This window comes from Pseudochaenichthys georgianus, chromosome 21, assembly GCF_902827115.2.
Source record: "Pseudochaenichthys georgianus chromosome 21, fPseGeo1.2, whole genome shotgun sequence".
NCBI lineage: Eukaryota > Metazoa > Chordata > Actinopteri > Perciformes > Channichthyidae > Pseudochaenichthys > Pseudochaenichthys georgianus.
Genome location: NC_047523.1, coordinates 33,668,926 through 33,687,446, shown reverse-complemented (window position 1 = coordinate 33,687,446; position 18,521 = coordinate 33,668,926). Strand labels below are relative to the sequence as shown.

Here is an 18,521-nt window from a genome sequence, read left to right as displayed (position 1 = left end):
CTATTATAGATAGAAGACCACGAAACACTACCATCAAAATACAATTTATAAATGTTGTGGCTTAATGAGCTCATATATTAAACATCTTTAAATAGGGCAGAATTGTTCCCCTACTTTCCATTTTTTTCAGGCATTTTTTGGCCCGAAATAGATAGCAATTTTCTGTTTTGTGATACAACACAACACAACATATATTGTGCAAAGATTGCAATCAGAAAAACATTGTATTAGCATATGATACAATGACTTAATCACAACACAGATTTCCACAGTTATACTCTAAACTTAAAATCAATACTGTGAAATTGTTACTTCAAATATCACACAAATGGTACTTATTTTGGAAAAACTAAACAGAAATGTCACTGTTAAGTAAAATGAGAAACAATAAATGAATTATTAATTGAAGTACAAAACTGACAAACTTCACACAGGCTGAATATAAAAAGATTTATTTAAAACAAACACATTTAATCACATGCATCTCTATTCATGTTTGTAACCAAACATTATTGAAAATCACAATTATCTGTTGGTGTTCACGCAAAAACTTCATTACCCGAGTCTGTCTTTCTACAGATGTATGAAGTTTGTATTGCTTATAATGTTATTATGGATAGAAGGTAAAAAGAGTAAGACACTTTAAAATAGTACAAGAAATTATTAAAAAATGAGAAATTATTAAAACAACAATCAAATCTGTCTCACACAGAACATGTTCACAATAATGAACCTATTACTAAACAGTATACACCAATCTGATTGTTGAAACACAATCCTTTACTTCAAACACCAGAAAGCAGGATACCTTTATCCATCACCAGACGGAACACATTTACAGCTTGAATAAGAGTCTCGCAGACGCTTAATATAACTTCATATTATTTGCAATCACATACAGAACAAAAGTCTATTCGAACAAAATATTTAAGTGCCTACTGCTTGTCTTCATTTTCACTGTTCTGGAAACATTCAGGAAAAAGTATTTATTTAAAAAAGAAGAAGATAGAAATGCTTCAGATGACTACGCTGGTGCCGCTACGGGAACTTCTATCCTAAGAGAGAAAAGTGAAAGAGCAGGAATTAGGTTAAAAGGTGGAGATAATAGAATACAAAAAATTGGATATACATGATTTCTGGTCTATGTGAAATATCAAAAGGCTTTTTAGTATACTGTTATTTGAATAAAATACATTCAAATTGAAAGTACTGAGTATTCTCTAATTTCATTAGAATTTTAAGTAACATTTTTGAGAAAAAACATACATATGTATATAAATACAGTGTGTTTACATGCATGCACACAAACACAGAATAAACAGATGACAACAGTTTGATTTAAAGGGGCCCTATTCATGTATTGTTTTATATAGCTTTATGTTCATGTAAATGGTCTGCAAATGCTAAAATCCCAAATCCCTTCGAGAAGGACATTATTATAATGAAATTGCAATTTGAGTGGTTGACTGATCGCTAGCATGGCTAAAAGCAATAAAATAAAGCCTAAAAAGAAACAAAAGGAAAGCACCAGGAGAACATTGTTTCAGATCAGTATTCGTTTCTTACAGAAAGGCGGTTGTAGTTCCTCCGGCCGTTGATGCGCTCCGCCTGGTTCTCGATAGAGAAGTAGCTCGGGGGTTTCTCCGGCCAGTCCTTCCCGTTCCCTGCTCTCCTTCTGCCGCTGCTGTCCTCGTCGTCTGAGCTCAAGGAGGCTTTGCGTCGCGGGGGGGGAGAGTAGCTCCTCTCCCTGCGGACCCCCCTGCTGTGCAGCTCCTCCATCAGGTCGTCTCGACTGCGAGCTCGAGGTCTGGATCCCCCTCCTCTCCTCCCGGCCGAACCCCCTCTCTCGTTCCTCGAACCCCTGTGTGGCGCTCTCGCTCGACTGTTCTCCCATTCAGAGTCGTCGCTGTTCTCACGCAGGATCCCCCGCCTGGGAGAGGAGGCGTCTCTGTACCCGCGGGGGGGGAGGAAGCCCCCTACCGAGCGGTTGGTGCTCCCGCTCGACTGGCTGGATATCCTGGGACCCCCTCGGGCTCTGTCGCCACTTCCAGGTGTTCTGTGTAAGGAGAAGCTGGGAACACGCTGGATTATGGGAGCCAGGGTGATCACTCTTCTCTCCACCCCTCGCACCCCCATCTCATCCAGGGCTGACAGCATACTGGGGGGTCCCGGGGTGTAGGGAACTGAAGGAGGAGGGGGGAGCTGAGGCTGGTGCTGAGGCTGGTGCTGAGGCTGAGGCTGGTACTGAGGCTGAGGCTGGTGCTGAGGCTGGTGCTGGTACTGAGGCTGGTGCTGTAGCGGCAGCATGTGTTGCTGAGAGTATTGAGCCATCGGAGGGACTCTCACATCCAGACCCCTCACCTGGTTCTCCAGGTAGTCCAACACCTGTCCGGAGCCTCGATTGCTGCTACGCATGCTGCTGTTCACGTGGTGTGGAGGAGGGGGAGGTGGCTGGTGCTGGAGGTCCATGGGGGACATCTGCATGGGAACAAAGTTTTGTTTGGTGGGGTAGTCAGAGTACGAGCCTGAAAAAAAGACAGCAAGAGAAAGACATTAATTATCTTACAGCTTGCTTATCTTTCTTACAGTGCAGACGCTTTTCTGCTTGCTCCTGCCTCTGCTTACTTTTTATGCTGATTTTCCTATTCTTATTCTCTGAAAACTTCGAGCAGCGGCTCCTGGACATTAACCTATCACTGGGACAGTTCATCTTCGTAAATAGACGGAGGTTTTCAGCCATATTTCAACATTTTTACGGCGACCCCAGTCTTACAGTAGCGTGGCCTAGCAACAGCTAAAGCCTGGTAGGCTACTGCATGCTATTTAGCTTAAGCTAGTTGGTAGAAAAATGCCTCCGTTCTCTACAGATGACTTCCACAAACTTCTACAGAAGATGGCCGTGCTGGAAATGAAAATGCAACGGCTGGAAGTTAACGTGGAAGTGAATGGACTATGTTGTGGGAATGACACCACTTTACCAGTGTTGCAAAATAATGGAAAAGGGTATGCTAACTCACAGCTAGTTAGCAGCTACAAGGATTCCAAGGAACAGGAGGGCTGTGTACCGGGTCATAAATCTACAAGTGGTGGTCCTCCCTGGAACTCTCTGGGTGCAAAGCCTAAGAGTAAATCATTTTCATGGGATTTGGGAGGAAGGATAACGGGCAGAGCCCAACACTCTGAAATATGTGATGCGACCGGCTGGCCTGCATTGTTATCACCCAAGAGGAGCGCCTCTTCAACCCCTAAACAGCAGTGGACAGCTGCTAAAGGGAGAATTACAAAAAATCCTCCTAAACCACCAAGTGTGCCAATCCAGAACAGATACGCTCCGCTGACCGAGAGCCGGAGATCTCTTTCTGATGACCTGGATAACCCGTCCTCTTCACACAGCAGGGTAAGGACCAATAGCTACTCCAAAAGTAAAAGGCTAGAGGAAAAGCTAACGACTGGGCCTGAAACTCTGATTGTGGGTGACTCTGCTGTAAGAGATGTAAAAGGTCTGTGTAGTAAGAACAACACCAAAGTACTCTGTTTTCCCAAGGATACAGTCTCTGACTTGGCTGAGAAGATCCTGCATATTGGGGCTGAACATCCGACTGTGAAGAATGTGGTACTACATATTGGAACAAATGATGTTGTGAAACAAGAGTCAGAAGTGCTGAAAGAAGACTTTAAATGTCTGTTGGAAACTGCCAGCTCTCTAAATGCAGATGTGTTCATCAGTGGCCCTCTACCACCAGTCAGAAGAGGAGTGGAGAGATTCAGCAGATTGTTTGCACTGAACACCTGGCTTTCAACTGCCTGTACTGACCATTCTGTCCATTTTATTGACCATTTTAACTTTTTCTGGGACCGCAGACATCTTTTCAAGGCAAATGGAGTTTGCCTGAACAAGTCAGGAGTGAAATTGTTTATCTCTAACATATTCAACTGCCTGCGTCATCAATCTGTTCCCTCTGCCAAGGACAAGCGGCAAGAGGAATCAAAACAGGAGATAGACACAACACATCGCGCAGAAAACCCTGAAGAAGTATCACTGCACCCGCCTGAGGAATGTTCTGATTATGGGAGACATATGAAACACACGGAGGAGTCCCCACCGCCCGTAACCCCCCCCCCTGTCAACGCCTTTGAGGATACTCCGTTCACCCTTTTGCCCTTGCCCACCCTCCTGGAGATCGTGGAACACAAGAAGGAGATACAGAGGGCTGGCACCGATTCCTTCCTGGATTTCAAAGACCAGACTAAGGCGTTACGCAGGGCTGGCAGCATGTCCTTTACCCCTGCTCCTCAACGACGCCCACCAAAATCACCAAAGCAGAGACGCGCACCATCTCCCCCGGCTTCATCACCATGCCTACCACAATCATCCAAACCAAAACAATCTGCAAACTGATATCTGCTGGGTCCAGGCTCAAGGGCGTATGGCACTCTCAACTCTTTCCAGGACATGCCCGGGCCCTGCCTGCCAGTAGCTTTGCCGATATCTGTGTTGATAGGTAATAGATTAAGAGCGGTGAATCATCTTAGAAACAGGAAGCACTCAAACGTTTGTGTGAGTTTATCAAATTTAGCAGTGATTCCATGTCAGCCACAGCTTGTTACAAAAAACATGACTGATAGTGTGTTTAACAAACTTAAACTAGCTTTATTAAATGTCAGGTCTTTGGCAGGAAAAACATTTTTAATCAATGATTTTATCACTGAGCACAATCTTGATTTTATGTTTTTAACAGAAACTTGGATTGAACAAAAATAACAGTGCAGCTGTTCTTATCGAATCAACCCCTCCCAACTTTAGTTTTATGAGTCAGGAAAGAATGCATAAGAAAGGGGGTGGAGTTGCTATTCTGTTCAATGATTCCCTTCAATGCAGGAAGACATCGTATGGAAACTTTGATTATTTTGAATATGTGGCCCTTCAGCTGAAATGCTCCTCTCGAGCTCTGTTCCTAAATATCTATAGGCCACCCAAATACTGTGCAAGCTTTTTTGATGACCTGAACTGCTGTCTATAGTGTGTATTGACTTTGACCGTCTAGTCATTGTTGGTGATTTTAACATCCATGTTGACAACCCCCAGGACAGAGGGGCTAAAGAACTGTTTTGTGTTCTTGATAGCTATGGACTGACTCAGCATGTGACGGAGCCCACGCACAATAAGGGGCACACTCTGGACTTAATTATCTCAAAGGGTCTGAATATCTCTAAGGTTGTGGTGACTGATGTTGCACTCTCTGACCATTCCTGTGTTTTCTTTGAGAGCTCTATTTCTGTTCACACAAGTGTTCAAAAAGAGGTAACCACAAAGCGATGTTTAACTGAAAATACTAGGGAAATGTTTACTCAGAATTTTTCATCCACACTTGCCCCTGCTAACACCTCAGTAAATGAGCTAGTAGATCATTTTAATTCAAAAATTAAAAATGTTATAGATGCCATTGCTCCAATTAAGGTAAAGGAAGTGACTGGGAAGAAAATATCTCCATGGAGAAAGGCCATGACCGTTAAAACAGAAAAAAGAGAATGTCGAAAAGCTGAACGCAGGTGGCGAAAAACAAATCTCCAGGTTCACTTTGAAATTTATAAAGAGAGACTTGGCCTTTATAATTTGGAATTGAAAAACGCACGACAATCATTCTTCTCTGACATCATTACCAAAAACAAAAACAACGCACGTGCCTTGTTTGCTACCGTCGACAGACTAACTAACCCCCCAGTGTCAGTAGCCTCTGAATTTCTATCCACCAGGGCGTGCAATGATTTTGCCTTCTTCTTCACTGACAAAATTCAGAAAATCAGACAAGCAGTCAGTGCCTCTGCATCAGGAACAGCAAATGTGTTGTCTCTGTGTCCACTTAACATCAATTCAGACATCATGACACAATTCCATCAGATTAATGATAAAAACCTAGAGGACATTATTCAACTTCTGAAATCCTCCTCCTGCTGCCTTGATATTATTCCAACAGGATTTTTCAAAGATGTTTTGCCCTGCATGGCCTCAGATCTACTTCATATAGTAAACAAATCTCTTCACTCAGGTATTTTTCCACAGGCCCTGAAAACTGCAGTCATTAAACCGCTCTTAAAAAAGAATAATCTAGATGCTTCAGTAATGAACAATTACAGGCCCATATCAAACCTGCCATTTCTAGGTAAGATCATTGAAAAAGTTGTTTTTCAACAGTTGAGTAATTTCTTGCATTTAAATGGTTGTTTCGATGTGTTCCAGTCAGGCTTTCGTCCAAACCACAGCACTGAGACTGCTCTTGTAAAGGTCTTTAACGACATCCACTTAAACAGAGACAGTGGCAGAACTTCAGTGTTAGTATTATTAGATCTCAGTGCTGCGTTTGACACTGTTGACCACAGCATATTACTGGACCGACTGGAAAATTGGGTGGGACTTTCGGAAACAGTTCTAAATTGGTTTAAATCCTACTTAAAGGACAGAAACAACTTTGTTTCTATCGGTAAATACACATCTGAGTTGACAAATATGACATGTGGGGTTTCTCAAGGCTCCATCTTGGGGCCTCTTCTCTTTAACATCTACATGCTACCACTGGCTCAGATAATGAAGAACAACAAAATAAGTTACCATAGCTATGCAGATGACACACACATTTACGTAACAATTTCACCAGGAGACTATGCTCCAATTCAAACACTGAGTAAGTGCATTGAACACATCAATGACTGGATGTGTCAGAACTTTCTCCAATTAAACAAAGATAAAACTGAGGTAATGGTTTTTGGAGCCAAGGCAGAACGTTTAAAAGTTAGCGCTGAGCTTCAGTGTGCAATGTTCAAACCAACAGATACAGCCAGAAATCTAGGTGTAGTCATGGACTCTGACCTGAGTTTCAACAGTCACATTAAAACAGTTACTAAATCAGCCTACTATCACCTAAAGAACATATCTAGGATTAAAAGACTAATGTCACAGCAGGATTTGGAAAAACTTGTCCATGCCTTTATCTTCAGTAGACTCGACTACTGCAATGGTGTCTTCACAGGTCTCACTAAAAAAATCTATTAGAAAGCTGCAGCTGATTCAGAACGCCGCTGCTCGAGTCCTCACTAACACTAAGAAAGTGGATCACATCACTCCTGTTCTGAAGTCTTCACACTGGCTTCCTGTGTGTCAAAGAATAGATTTCAAAATACTGCTGCTGGTTTATAAAGCACTGAATGGTTTAGGCCCAAAATACATTTCTGACCTCCTGCTAAACTATGAACCATCCAGATCTCTCAGGTCTTCAGGGACTGGTCAGCTTTCTGTCCCCAGAGTCAGAACTAAACATGGAGAAGCAGCGTTCAGTTATTATGCTCCAAATATCTGGAACAAACTCCCAGAAACCTGCAGGTCCGCTGCAACTCTGACTACTTTTAAATCCAGGCTGAAGACTTTTCTTTTTGTCGCTGCTTTTATTTGAACTATTCATATCTTAAACTGCACTGTAACTTTTATCCATGTACTTTTTCTTGTAATGTTTAATTGAACTATTTATATTTTAGACTGCACTGTAACTTTTATCCATGTATTTTTTTCTTAATGTTTATTTGATTAGCTTTTCTTTTTTAATGCCTTTCATTTTTTTTTTTTTTTTTTGTAAAGCACTTTGAATTGCCTTGCGTTGAAAAGTGCTCTATAAATAAACTTGCCTTGCCTTGCCTTACTATTATTTTCAGCCACATGGCGGCAGCAGAAACAAACATTAAACGCAACAGTGTCAAATGTTCATATTTAGGATGTATGATGTTAGCAAATACAGTAATCAACCACAATACCTCATTCACACCAACGCAACTCTGGTTCAAGCTCCGTGCTAGAGCTTTTCAGGTTCAGAACTGGTTCTTTGGTTTAGCTCCGGCTCTTGTCACACCGCCCAGAGTCTGACTGGTGCTGCGTCATTGCGTCATCGTTTGCGTCATGACGTAACCATTTGCGTGCCTGCTTCATAAAGCCAAACCGTGCGGAAACCCCTCACAGCTGACACCCACAACAACAACAATGGCCGATTGTGCTCCAGCTTCCTCTGTACCTCTTCGGAAGACCAGATTCCCAGTAGGTAGCTGGTCTCTTCAGTGGACCACTGCTGCTTGTTAAGATAAAACGCGGGCTTCTTGTTGTTGTTCAGGAGTTGATCTGTCTCTGCCCCCGCCTCGACGTAAGCGTGAAGTAAGAGGTGCTTTTGCTCTAGCCGGAAAAAATGTTGGTGCTTGAAACAAACCGGATTCCGGAGCTAAGAGGCGGCTCCGCTGCGGTGTGAACAGGAAAACCTGGTGCTTTTCAAGCTCCAGCTCCGAACCGGCCCTGATACTCCGTTGGTGTGAATGAGGTATTATATGGTTCATAAAGCTTTGGACAGACTTTTGTCCTACACAAATGCATTTAAAATAGTTTCCTTATAGTAATGAAGTGTGTTTACAGTGTTCATTTTGGGTCTTTTCATATACTGTATAACAGCATATGTTAAAATGTTTTCTCCATTATGTTAATTTTCATTCATTGACAGGCAACAGTTCATTTTTTAAATGAAGAAATGCAATGAAAGCATAGCCGATCTTTGGCTTAGTAGCCTATTTGCACCACTGATGTTACTGTATTTGTAAGCGGCAAAATAATGTTAAAAACGGTTACGTTTTGGGCTTGATAAGTAAAGAGCTGAAAGACAAGAAACCCAATGAATGTGTACACCACCAACATGTTTAAGGTTAATAAAAAGGTTCCTATCTCTACAAAGGCATGGCCCCAGGACAAAATCTAGTTGAGTTAAAGAACGACTTGTGGTTTAGCTTGAAAATACAATAGTTAAATTTACCTTTTAAAATAAACATGATTTAGTATATTGTCTATATTGTCCAGCAATTTCACATACTTTCTATTTACATAATTAAAAGGACAACTGTTTAACCCATGTGTTGTTTGCTTGAAAATGTAAAATGGATTTTATATTTAAAATCAAAACATACAAGTAGTGTTTACACAGTGAGGACATTTTGTTCTCCCACTTCTGTCTCCAAGTCAAACACACGCCCTTCAGTGTGGAAGAAAATGATTTAACAAAACATTAAAGGAAGTCTTTTGTGTAACTTTGGGTCACCCACCTGAGTAAAGTATGGGAACGCCCTGAGAGGAGCCGTTGGAGCCGATGGGAGCATACATGGGTTGACCGTGCATCCAGGGGCCCATCCCCTTCTGAGCGTCTTTTATCATCCTGTGCTGCATCACAGCTGCAAACAGAGTGGAGAGGGGTCAAAGGTCAGAGAGACCCGCTGTTGACTGAACTAATAGACCTGAGCAAAAACAGAAACTGCAAAAGGCTTCGATTGCTGCTAAGTTAGTGAATGAGTGAGGAAGTGGGTCGGTCGGTCGGTAAATTAGTAAATGACAGAACAGTAATACAAGAAATGTAAGGAAACAGTCCCTTTGAATAAAAGGAAATCAACTAAGTAGGTAACTAAGTAATAAACGAACTAACTAGTTAATTAGGTAACAAACAAAATAAGTAAATAAGTAGCTATTTAGGTAAGTAAGTATCCTCAATTTATACAGCATTTTAAAAAAAGGAAAGTGCATTATAGTACAAATAATTAACTCATATACAACTTTTTAAACATACACATACTTAACCATAAGAGTAATAATACAATCAAAACATAGTTAAAAGACGAGTACAAACAAAATACATTTCTAGAAACAGAAAGTATGTTTTTAAAAGTTTTGCTCAATCAGTTTTGTGTAAAGTACAGTCCCCTAAGGGTAAAACAGGCAGACAAAAGGCCTCTCTGGTACCTTTCTCGGGGCAGCAGCAGGTCTGAGGACAGCAGGGGCAACGGACGTAGCAGCAGCACTTCTGAGGGCAGCACTGACAGCAGCAGATGCAGAGCAGCATGAGGAGCAGCAGAGCCCCGAGGATGATCAGCAGCACCGTCAGCCAGTCTGCAGAATACACAAATATGAAGGACAGCCACTTGCAGTTATGCTGATTCCAATACTTTTTTTGATGAAAACAAAAAAGGTATCTATGCGATCTTAACGGAGGAAAACTCACGGTACACGATGAGTTTGACTTCTCGATCCGAGTCCCCTGAAGTGTCACCGGCAGCGTCGATGGAGCAGAAGTAAACGCCGTTATCCCACCACATCACCTCAGTGATGACGAGGTCCGCCTCTGTTGACAGAAAACATACCATTACCTCCAATAAGAAGAATATACAGGGTTAAAGTGCTCTTAACTGGATGACTCTGACAAAAAGATATTTGAATATTATCTTTCTTTTTGTTGTTCAGTTTACTCAACACTTCGGCAAAGTCAAACACAGATTGGCGAATAGTTATTTTTCTAACATTCACTATGTTAACAAACTACACTATCTTACATACATGAACTGTAATTATATAGTACATTATTTTGTATACGAATATATGCTGACCGTGCTGTATCTTAAAATGTATTTATATATGATTGTATTGACACTACACACAGACTAACAACCACACTAGTAACAATAAAGTGATGGAAAAGCCAAAAAAAACAAAAAACTAGTCGTCATTTCCGGAAAGAACGATATATGGCAATAAGATGACCAACAACTTGATCAAATTACAGCTTTTAAACATCAGTTTTGAACATTATGACGGGATGAGACTCACTGTTCTGAATCGTGATTTTGCGCTCTCTGTAGTCGGCTCCCAGCATGGGCTCATTGATGCCTCTCTTCTGGATCACCGTGCGCACCGTGCGCTGCCGATCCGGGCAGTCGTTGGCCGGGTCCTGACCCAGCTGCAGAGACGCCTGATAAGCTTCAGGACCAGAAGGAAATATTTTTCAATTTATCCAATTTTATGGGGTTACACTAAACACTATATTTTAACTGTGTGCTTCAACCCAACCGTGAAAGAGTATGCATTATGTTGCAACAAGCCACATTGTATTGTAAGTGCAGATATTATAAGAACAACTAATGAAGGGCACTTGCCTCCGACCATTTAACAGGCATGAAAACGGGTCAGGGTGAAAAAGGTGAGAAGGATATTATCCCGCTAGGGGGGTCCGGGGGCATGCTCCCCCGGAAGAACATTTTGAATATTCCATATTTTAAAGCATCAATCTGATGCATTTTGAGATGCATTTTTTTGCCAACCTGGGGAGAGCTGGAGAAACTTATCTTCAGCCATGAGTAAAAAATATTATGATCTCCTTACCATTTAAAAATAATTAGTGTATCCACTGCATGACTCGGATCAGCTCAAGAACTGCCCATATAAAAAGGTATGAAATATCATGAAAAAATTCAAGATTCAAAGGTTTTAATGTCCTACGCACAAAGCTAGTGTATAAATGACAATGAAAATCTTATGACCCGAGCTCCTCCAACAATGCAACATATATAATAAAATACAAATAAGAAAAGTATTCCAAAGAATGAAAACTACTATTAAAAGTTAATATGCCAAAACACCAATATGTATTAGTGGTTTGGTTGAGCTACATAAGCCTCACCGGTGGAGTAGTAATCGAGCACGGGGTCTTTGCAGAAGGACTTGAACCTCCAGGTGACCAGGACGTCCTGAGGGTTCGCTGAGGTGGAATAATCGCAGAGGATGATCACAGAGGCAAACAGAGTCGTACTTCTCTCCGTCTCCGGAACAATCACCTGGACGGCAAGCAGCTCTGGTAAAATAAAAACAAATGTAAAACAACATGTGATGCAATCTTTAAATCAGTGTGTGTGTGTCCGTGTGTGTTTGTTTTGCAGCTTTACTCCTGAATGCTTGAGTGAAAAAAATCTGGCCAGACTGGTTATGAGTTTACTACAGAAGTCTTTAAGCGTGAGCATATTGTACTACATCATTAAGTCATAACAGCTGCCAATCACGATGAGCAAGAGAAAACAACACGATGACAGCGACGTCTGCTAAATGAGAAAATGATCAGTTAAGGTTTAAGGTCAACACTGAAATACTTTCTCTCCAAACAAGGCGTCTAAAACTCTAATGGAGATGTATGTTTGTCAGAGTTTGTCTCAGTTGTCTAATGTCAAAATAGGCATAAAAGACGCACATGAAAAAGTTTTAAATGAATGTTGAGGGTACAACAAATATATGGAAAGAAACACTGAGAACGAATTTTTGAAATCATCCCGTCCAAACAACAGTTATTTAAAAGAGAATTGTATACAAATAGGAACTGCAGGTGAAATGTGCAAAAATATCTACATACATTGCAAAATCTCCAAGATGTGATCAGTATCCGGACTTTGTTGTGATGTAGAATTTAGAGCAAGACGTATAAGTTAAAATCTAAAGTTTTACTAATAAATTATTCAATGAAAATGTCCTGGTTTTCCTCTAAAATATAAAACATTATTGCTTTTATTGATCTTATTTGACAGTTATTTGATTATTTCTGTTAGAGGTGTTACGTGCTCCCCTCCTGTTTGTCTCACTAGCCTCATCCCAATACCCCTCCTCGACTCCTCTTCCTCCTCCGGGACTTGACTCGGAAATCGATCAAGACACGCCATTTTGAAGGACGTCCCAATAGCTGAAATGCACACGGAGGAGCCGAGGAGGGGTGAGGGAGGAGGGGTGCGGGAGGAGATGGAAGGGAGGATACACGCGAGCAGACTACGCGGAAGTGTTTTCACTACTCGCGTATAAAAGCCCCGCCCCCACCTTCACAGCTGGTCCATTTCAACAGAGGAAAACCGACAACTGGAAGATGAGTGGAAATGTTCCACTCATCTTCCAGTTGGTCGGTGGTGTTCCTCCTTCTTCTCTGCTTCAGGATCTGTAGATTCCTAGAATTTGTATCTTATGTACTCTGGAGGAACAGGTAGTTTAGGTTTTTCGCAGCTTTGTTTTCTCCCGCAGCGACTTGTTAGGTTTCTGGGTAGCGGAGGGAAGCTCTGGGTCCTACGGCCCGTGGTGTGGCTGGCCCAGGCCCCCTTTGTTCTTTAGTTTGTTTCCTGTCCTCCAGTGCATTGTTCATTTGCCGGTTGGCCATGTAAGTACGGATGTATCAATAAATGAACACTGTTAAATGCTGCGTGTTTGCTGTGTTGTTTTCTATGTTGCGGTTCTCCCCAACGAGTCTCTACCATTAAGTAGAGGGCGGGTCGTAACAGAGGTGTAATGTGTTGACGTCTTTGACTGTATGGACCAAACAACAAATTGATTAATCAACAAAGGATTGAGAAGAGTTACGGCTACCACTATTCGATCAACCAATTATTGTTGTATATTATTTTCAAATAAATCATTTAATGTCCTCAATAAAAAAGTTATCAAATTAAAACTCTTCAATGTTTATTTGATTATTACTATTTCTGGCAAAAGTCATGTACAGTATAATGTATCTGTAACTAACTATCTTGATTATCCATTAATAGTTCAAATCAAATGGGAGAATTTGCTGCTGGTATTTTCCTTGCTAGTACACTGAATATCTAAACATTGATATCAGTCTGAGTTCATGGGAATTATGATTAATATGTTTTAATGATTTCTGATAGTTTTCCACAATGAATGGAAGAATCCAGAAAATAATCTGCAGATGAACTGATAATGAAATAAAATAAAATCTATTTCAATACCTTTTTATATAGAGCAGGAAAAAAAGCGAGAGGCTACTAGGAGATAATTATTGAAATGTATGCTTGATTAACGACCTTGGAAGGCTCCAGTCATTATAGTTAATAAAAACTTCAGTATTTAGTGAAACATTATGTTTAAACCATACCCTGAAGAAATCAGCGATATTCCCCGGTAAATAATGATTTCATAGCTCGTTTTTATCAAAACCTGTATATTCCGTCAGGCAGCTGCCATTTTGGCCATTTTCAGCAGTCACATGATCCGAAAACCTGACGTCATCTATGCGTTCACTTTGTAAACACACGAACAGCTCATTCGACGAAAACATGGCGGAGTATTTGAGTTCGGACTCGTCAGCCGAGGAAGAAGTTTAGAAAAATAAAGTCCAGGCGGAATTACTTTGAATTATCACTATAGGTATTCATTCCATCCAAATACAACTGTAAAAAAAACAAAAAAAAAACATACTCTGTTATCCTCTTAGGCCCCACGGACCCGGGGCCGAAATCGCGTCATTTGCAGGAAACAATGTCTAAGGAACCTTAATATTTAATAAACTATGAATATTTTATATCCATATAACGGGAAAAAAACTAATTTAACTGATATTTTTCTTCAAAAAAAAACACACAATGCTAACAGTGAGCCTCTGAATTAGCCCAGAGCGAAAAATGCTAACCTATTACTGCACCGAAGATCACTCCTAGCTCCCTTATTACTTATCCTAGCTGCACATCCAACACATCGTTTATGATTGTAAAGACACAGAATCTAACGGTGCTCACCTCACCACTGAAAGATACAAACTCGCGACGTTATCAACAAAAACGTACATCAAAACAAGTGGCGCTAGGTACTAACATGTGCTAAGCTAACATGGCTTACCTTCATCTTTGCCTGGTCTAAACTGGTCTTCAATGGCATTACAACGATAACAACGATGATGTAGTTAATCCATAGGTTAATATCCAATGTGGCTGTGTCCCCTTTGAAATGTTCTGATAATCTATAAGCAATAAAACTGCAATTCCGTTATCTACTGTCTGCTCTGTGCGCTCTGGGTCCTGCAATTCCTGCTTCCTTACGTAGTAAACAATAAGTAAAGTCCGCTGCGTAATGTGCTTACGCTGGCTGGCATTGGCAGTGCACTGCATCCCCATTAAGTAATGGTTGATTAATAAATCCCATTTTATGTTTCATCATACTCTCAGAGTAGTCGTCCGGAAACTTGAAATGTTCGCTGCATACATGCGCCTGTGGATCTTTCGGTTCGGGCCGAGCACATTTCGCTAGCCACTGCCTCCGAACGTACTTCTTACGCTTACCCGTTGGCAATAGATGGAACCGAGCATTCCGTGGATTGTTCCTATCCGAATTGTGGCAATGTTTCGCAATACAATGAGGCATATTTCAATAGAATTGTGAGAGTAACTAGAGTAAACAACATGAACAAAGCACATAAGTCAATTTGTCCTCGACACCAAACGCATAGGTCACGTCACTTCCGGTAAAATAAGTCATGTGACTCGTCAAAATGGCGCCGCCCACAGGGTTGGTGTTATTTCGGTAATTAATCAGATTAAAATCACTGATAACCTCATCGGATTAAAAAACAAAAAAAAGACTGTCAGAGACTGGTCTGTTTTATCGGATGATAATTATTTAAAAATGCGTGTCATGAGCATTGCCTCCCTTTAAAGTTGATCCATGTATACAACATGTGCCACTAACCCTGTTCTTTATGTACATAATTATTTCAGCTCAACAGCAAATTAAGTTATAATTATTTTAATCTTTATTTGTGTAATAACGTTTTATTAGATGTTATATCAATCTGAGAGGCTGATTCCTTTGTGTGAAACATTTAGGTTAAAAAAAACGTTTGGACAACATGTTGAAAATAACTATTAGTGGTGTGCAGTCACGTGACAGCCGTCGGCCTTGTCCTGTGTACACCTGCCGATAATAATTAACTTGAACACATCACTGTTAGTTTCGATTGTTTGCTTAGGTGGCTTCCCTCTTAAATACACTGAAGGAAAAAAGAGACGTCTTGATGAAGTATAATTGTAAGGCTTTGCTGTGTTTACGGAAACGCCTTTAAAGCCTCACCTGTCGGCAGGCGAGCCAGCAGAAGCGCCATCAGTATCATATTTCCCATCTCGTTGCTGTGTATCGCTCCGCCGAGGCTTCACTCTCTACCCTGTTGTTAGAGACTCAAAATCCACCAGAAATCCTGAGTATTTGGAGGAAAACGTTGTATATCCGCTTCTGTACATAGTCCCTCTTCTTTATCCTGTAGACGCCATGTTGGAGAGGCAGGTTTTGTTTATTATCTGAGGTAAAAAAAAACAAGTGTTTACAGCCGCCCTGAGGAACAACTTTCCCGCAGAGAGAAAGAGAGGCGGATCACCCCCTCCCCCTCCAGGTGACATCACGACCCCGCCCTCTGTGACAGGTGCATCAGGGAGGAAATAGAGAGGAGCAGGAAGAGCAAACAAAGGTGATGTTTCCCACAACTATCACGGCATGATAGCGCGCCCCCCCCCCCCCAACTGACAGGAGTGAAAAGAAATGTTTTGGGAAGTACTTTGCAAATATAAATCCTGTTTATTATTATTATCAACACAGTTACTTTTTTATACAGTGAGGTAAATGTGCATGTATGTCGTTCAGTATGCGTTTACAGGTGAATACATTTCCTGCCAAATACTAGCCTCAAAAAGATTAAAATATAATTAATGCAAATAAACTACTTCTACTAATAATAATCATAATCAATTCAATAATATAAATACTATATTATTTTATTATAATTTATAATATAGTCAAGACAAAACATACTTATTACATGCTCAAAAACTGAGCCGAGCTCATAAGCCGAGGCCCCATGCAGCCTGCATGATCGGCCTGTAGGGAGGGACGGCCCTGTGTATGACTATACGTTACATTGAGTTGACATTTTTATCCAAATGGTGCTGTCCAATCAACCATGAAGATACAAACTCCAAACTGCAAGAATCCTGCATGCACATTAGCTTTCAATAAGCCAAACATTTTCAAGTGCTAAATTCAGAAATAAGAAGGGGTTTGTTTCGTTTTTTCATTTTATTTTACAGGCCAAAGTGCAGTCCCAGCACTGAACAGTAAATTAGACTTAGTTCTTAATGATTGTGCCCTTCTTTTTTTGTACATTAAAATTATTTTACCTTCTCCTCCGTGCTGTTGAAGAAAGATATGTCATATTTTCTAATCCTTCCAATACAACATTTATTATTGACACACTTTTAATAACACTGAAAAAACAGTCTATTCTTTCATAGATGTTTAAGTATGGCAACGATAAAGAAAGGTAACAGTGAAGAAACAGAAGGCGTGATTAGTTATCTGCTGGGTTTTTATTTTAATGCATTTCACATGGTAGATGAATGGAGTCTTTATTTAAATGTTAACATCAGACCATCATCTTAAACCTTCTCCCCTTATTGGTGTGAAAAAACAACTCAAGAATACATTTTAGTTTAGCCTGCATGATCTGAATACTCTGAATGAAACAAGCTCTTATTAGCTTGTAGAAACATCCCGAGTGTAGAGTCCACCCTCGGGATGAGTGTGGTGAGTTCTTTGTGTGTAGATTTACGTCTCTTATCCAGGAAGTAGACCCCAGCGAGCGTTAGTGTTGACACAAAACAACTCTGCCTGAGCTGAACTCAAGGGCTGCTCTCAGCTCACTGGAGTGTGTTGGTAATCCTGAGAAAAATGCTGTGTGGATGAAAAGCTTTGCCCTCTCATCAGCGTCTGGCTCCGCTCTGAACTCCACAGACATGCCAGGTTTAAATTCCTTCCTTTTTAGTATCTGGGGAGGACGTCCAGTTCCATTCATCTTCTGCCTCTTTGTCTTCAGTGGATAAAACATTTAGGCTGTGATCTGCCGGCAGTGTTTCAAAGGTTATAAAGTGTTCTTCTGTTTTGTTTTTCTATTAGAAGATTAAAGATAGTTGGTTAGTGTCAGGGATGGATCTCTAAACTGACAGACCTAAGTGACTGCTAATATTTCTAACTGGATATTCAAACAAAGGACATTAAATACACGCAAAACGGCTACAAAGGGTCACAAAACTACTAAAGATATGCAAAATGACTACACAAACATGCGAAATGACTACAAATAGAACCAAAACAACTATGAATAAATCACAAATGATCACAAAGAGACGCACAATTACTAGTGATTGATTAAAAATGACGAACGAAGACGAAAAGATCAAATATATATGCTACACGACCACAAATAAGAACCAAATGAATACAAATAGACAGAAAACGTCTAACAAGAGTCAAAACGATCAGTCACAAACAACCATGAAGAGTCACAAAACTACCACAGAGAACTACAAAACAGAAACAAAGAGTTTCAATACGACCCTAAAGATTCTTAAAATGATCACAGACACAAAGCGAAAGTATTTAGCATAAGAAAAGTCACAAAACTATCAAAACGACTACCAATAGACCTTACGGATAGAATCAATTACCACAAAGAGACAAAATGCTGAAACATATATTTATTTTGTACACGTATTGATGTGCTAATTAATACTTTATATAAACACATTAAAGCTGGACACATGCCTTACACGATAAGGTGTGCAGATTGTGTGTGGTTCTGTATTTGGATGTTTTCAGTAAATCTCTAGTGTTTATTCAGTTGTGGATATTTGATAAGCTGCGATAAAAAGGGCTTTATCCAAGATACTGCACACACATTGTAAAACATAATAAGCACACACTCAGATTCAGACACAGAGGATATATTTTTCATATTTCTAAATAAATATAAATTATTTGTCTTTTGATCAAGATAATAAACATTCATAAGTGTAAAACATTCACAGACAGCAGAGAC

The 18,521-nt window shown here is 40.4% G+C and overlaps 1 protein-coding gene across 1 annotated transcript; it reads right to left on the bottom strand.

Moving 5' to 3' along the window:
• Positions 1–436: 436 nt before the first annotated feature.
• ildr1b (immunoglobulin-like domain containing receptor 1b) lies at positions 437–16,053 on the bottom strand. The gene is made up of 8 exons (XM_034109808.1): positions 15,728–16,053; positions 11,520–11,690; positions 10,670–10,819; positions 10,068–10,187; positions 9,809–9,955; positions 9,121–9,246; positions 1,567–2,525; positions 437–1,055 (listed from the first exon to the last, which is right to left on the bottom strand). Exons 1-8 carry the CDS (start codon positions 15,774–15,776, stop codon positions 1,017–1,019), a joined length of 1,761 nt encoding a protein of 586 aa, XP_033965699.1. The 5' UTR covers positions 15,777–16,053; the 3' UTR covers positions 437–1,016.
• Between the last annotated feature and the right edge of the window lie 2,468 nt (positions 16,054–18,521).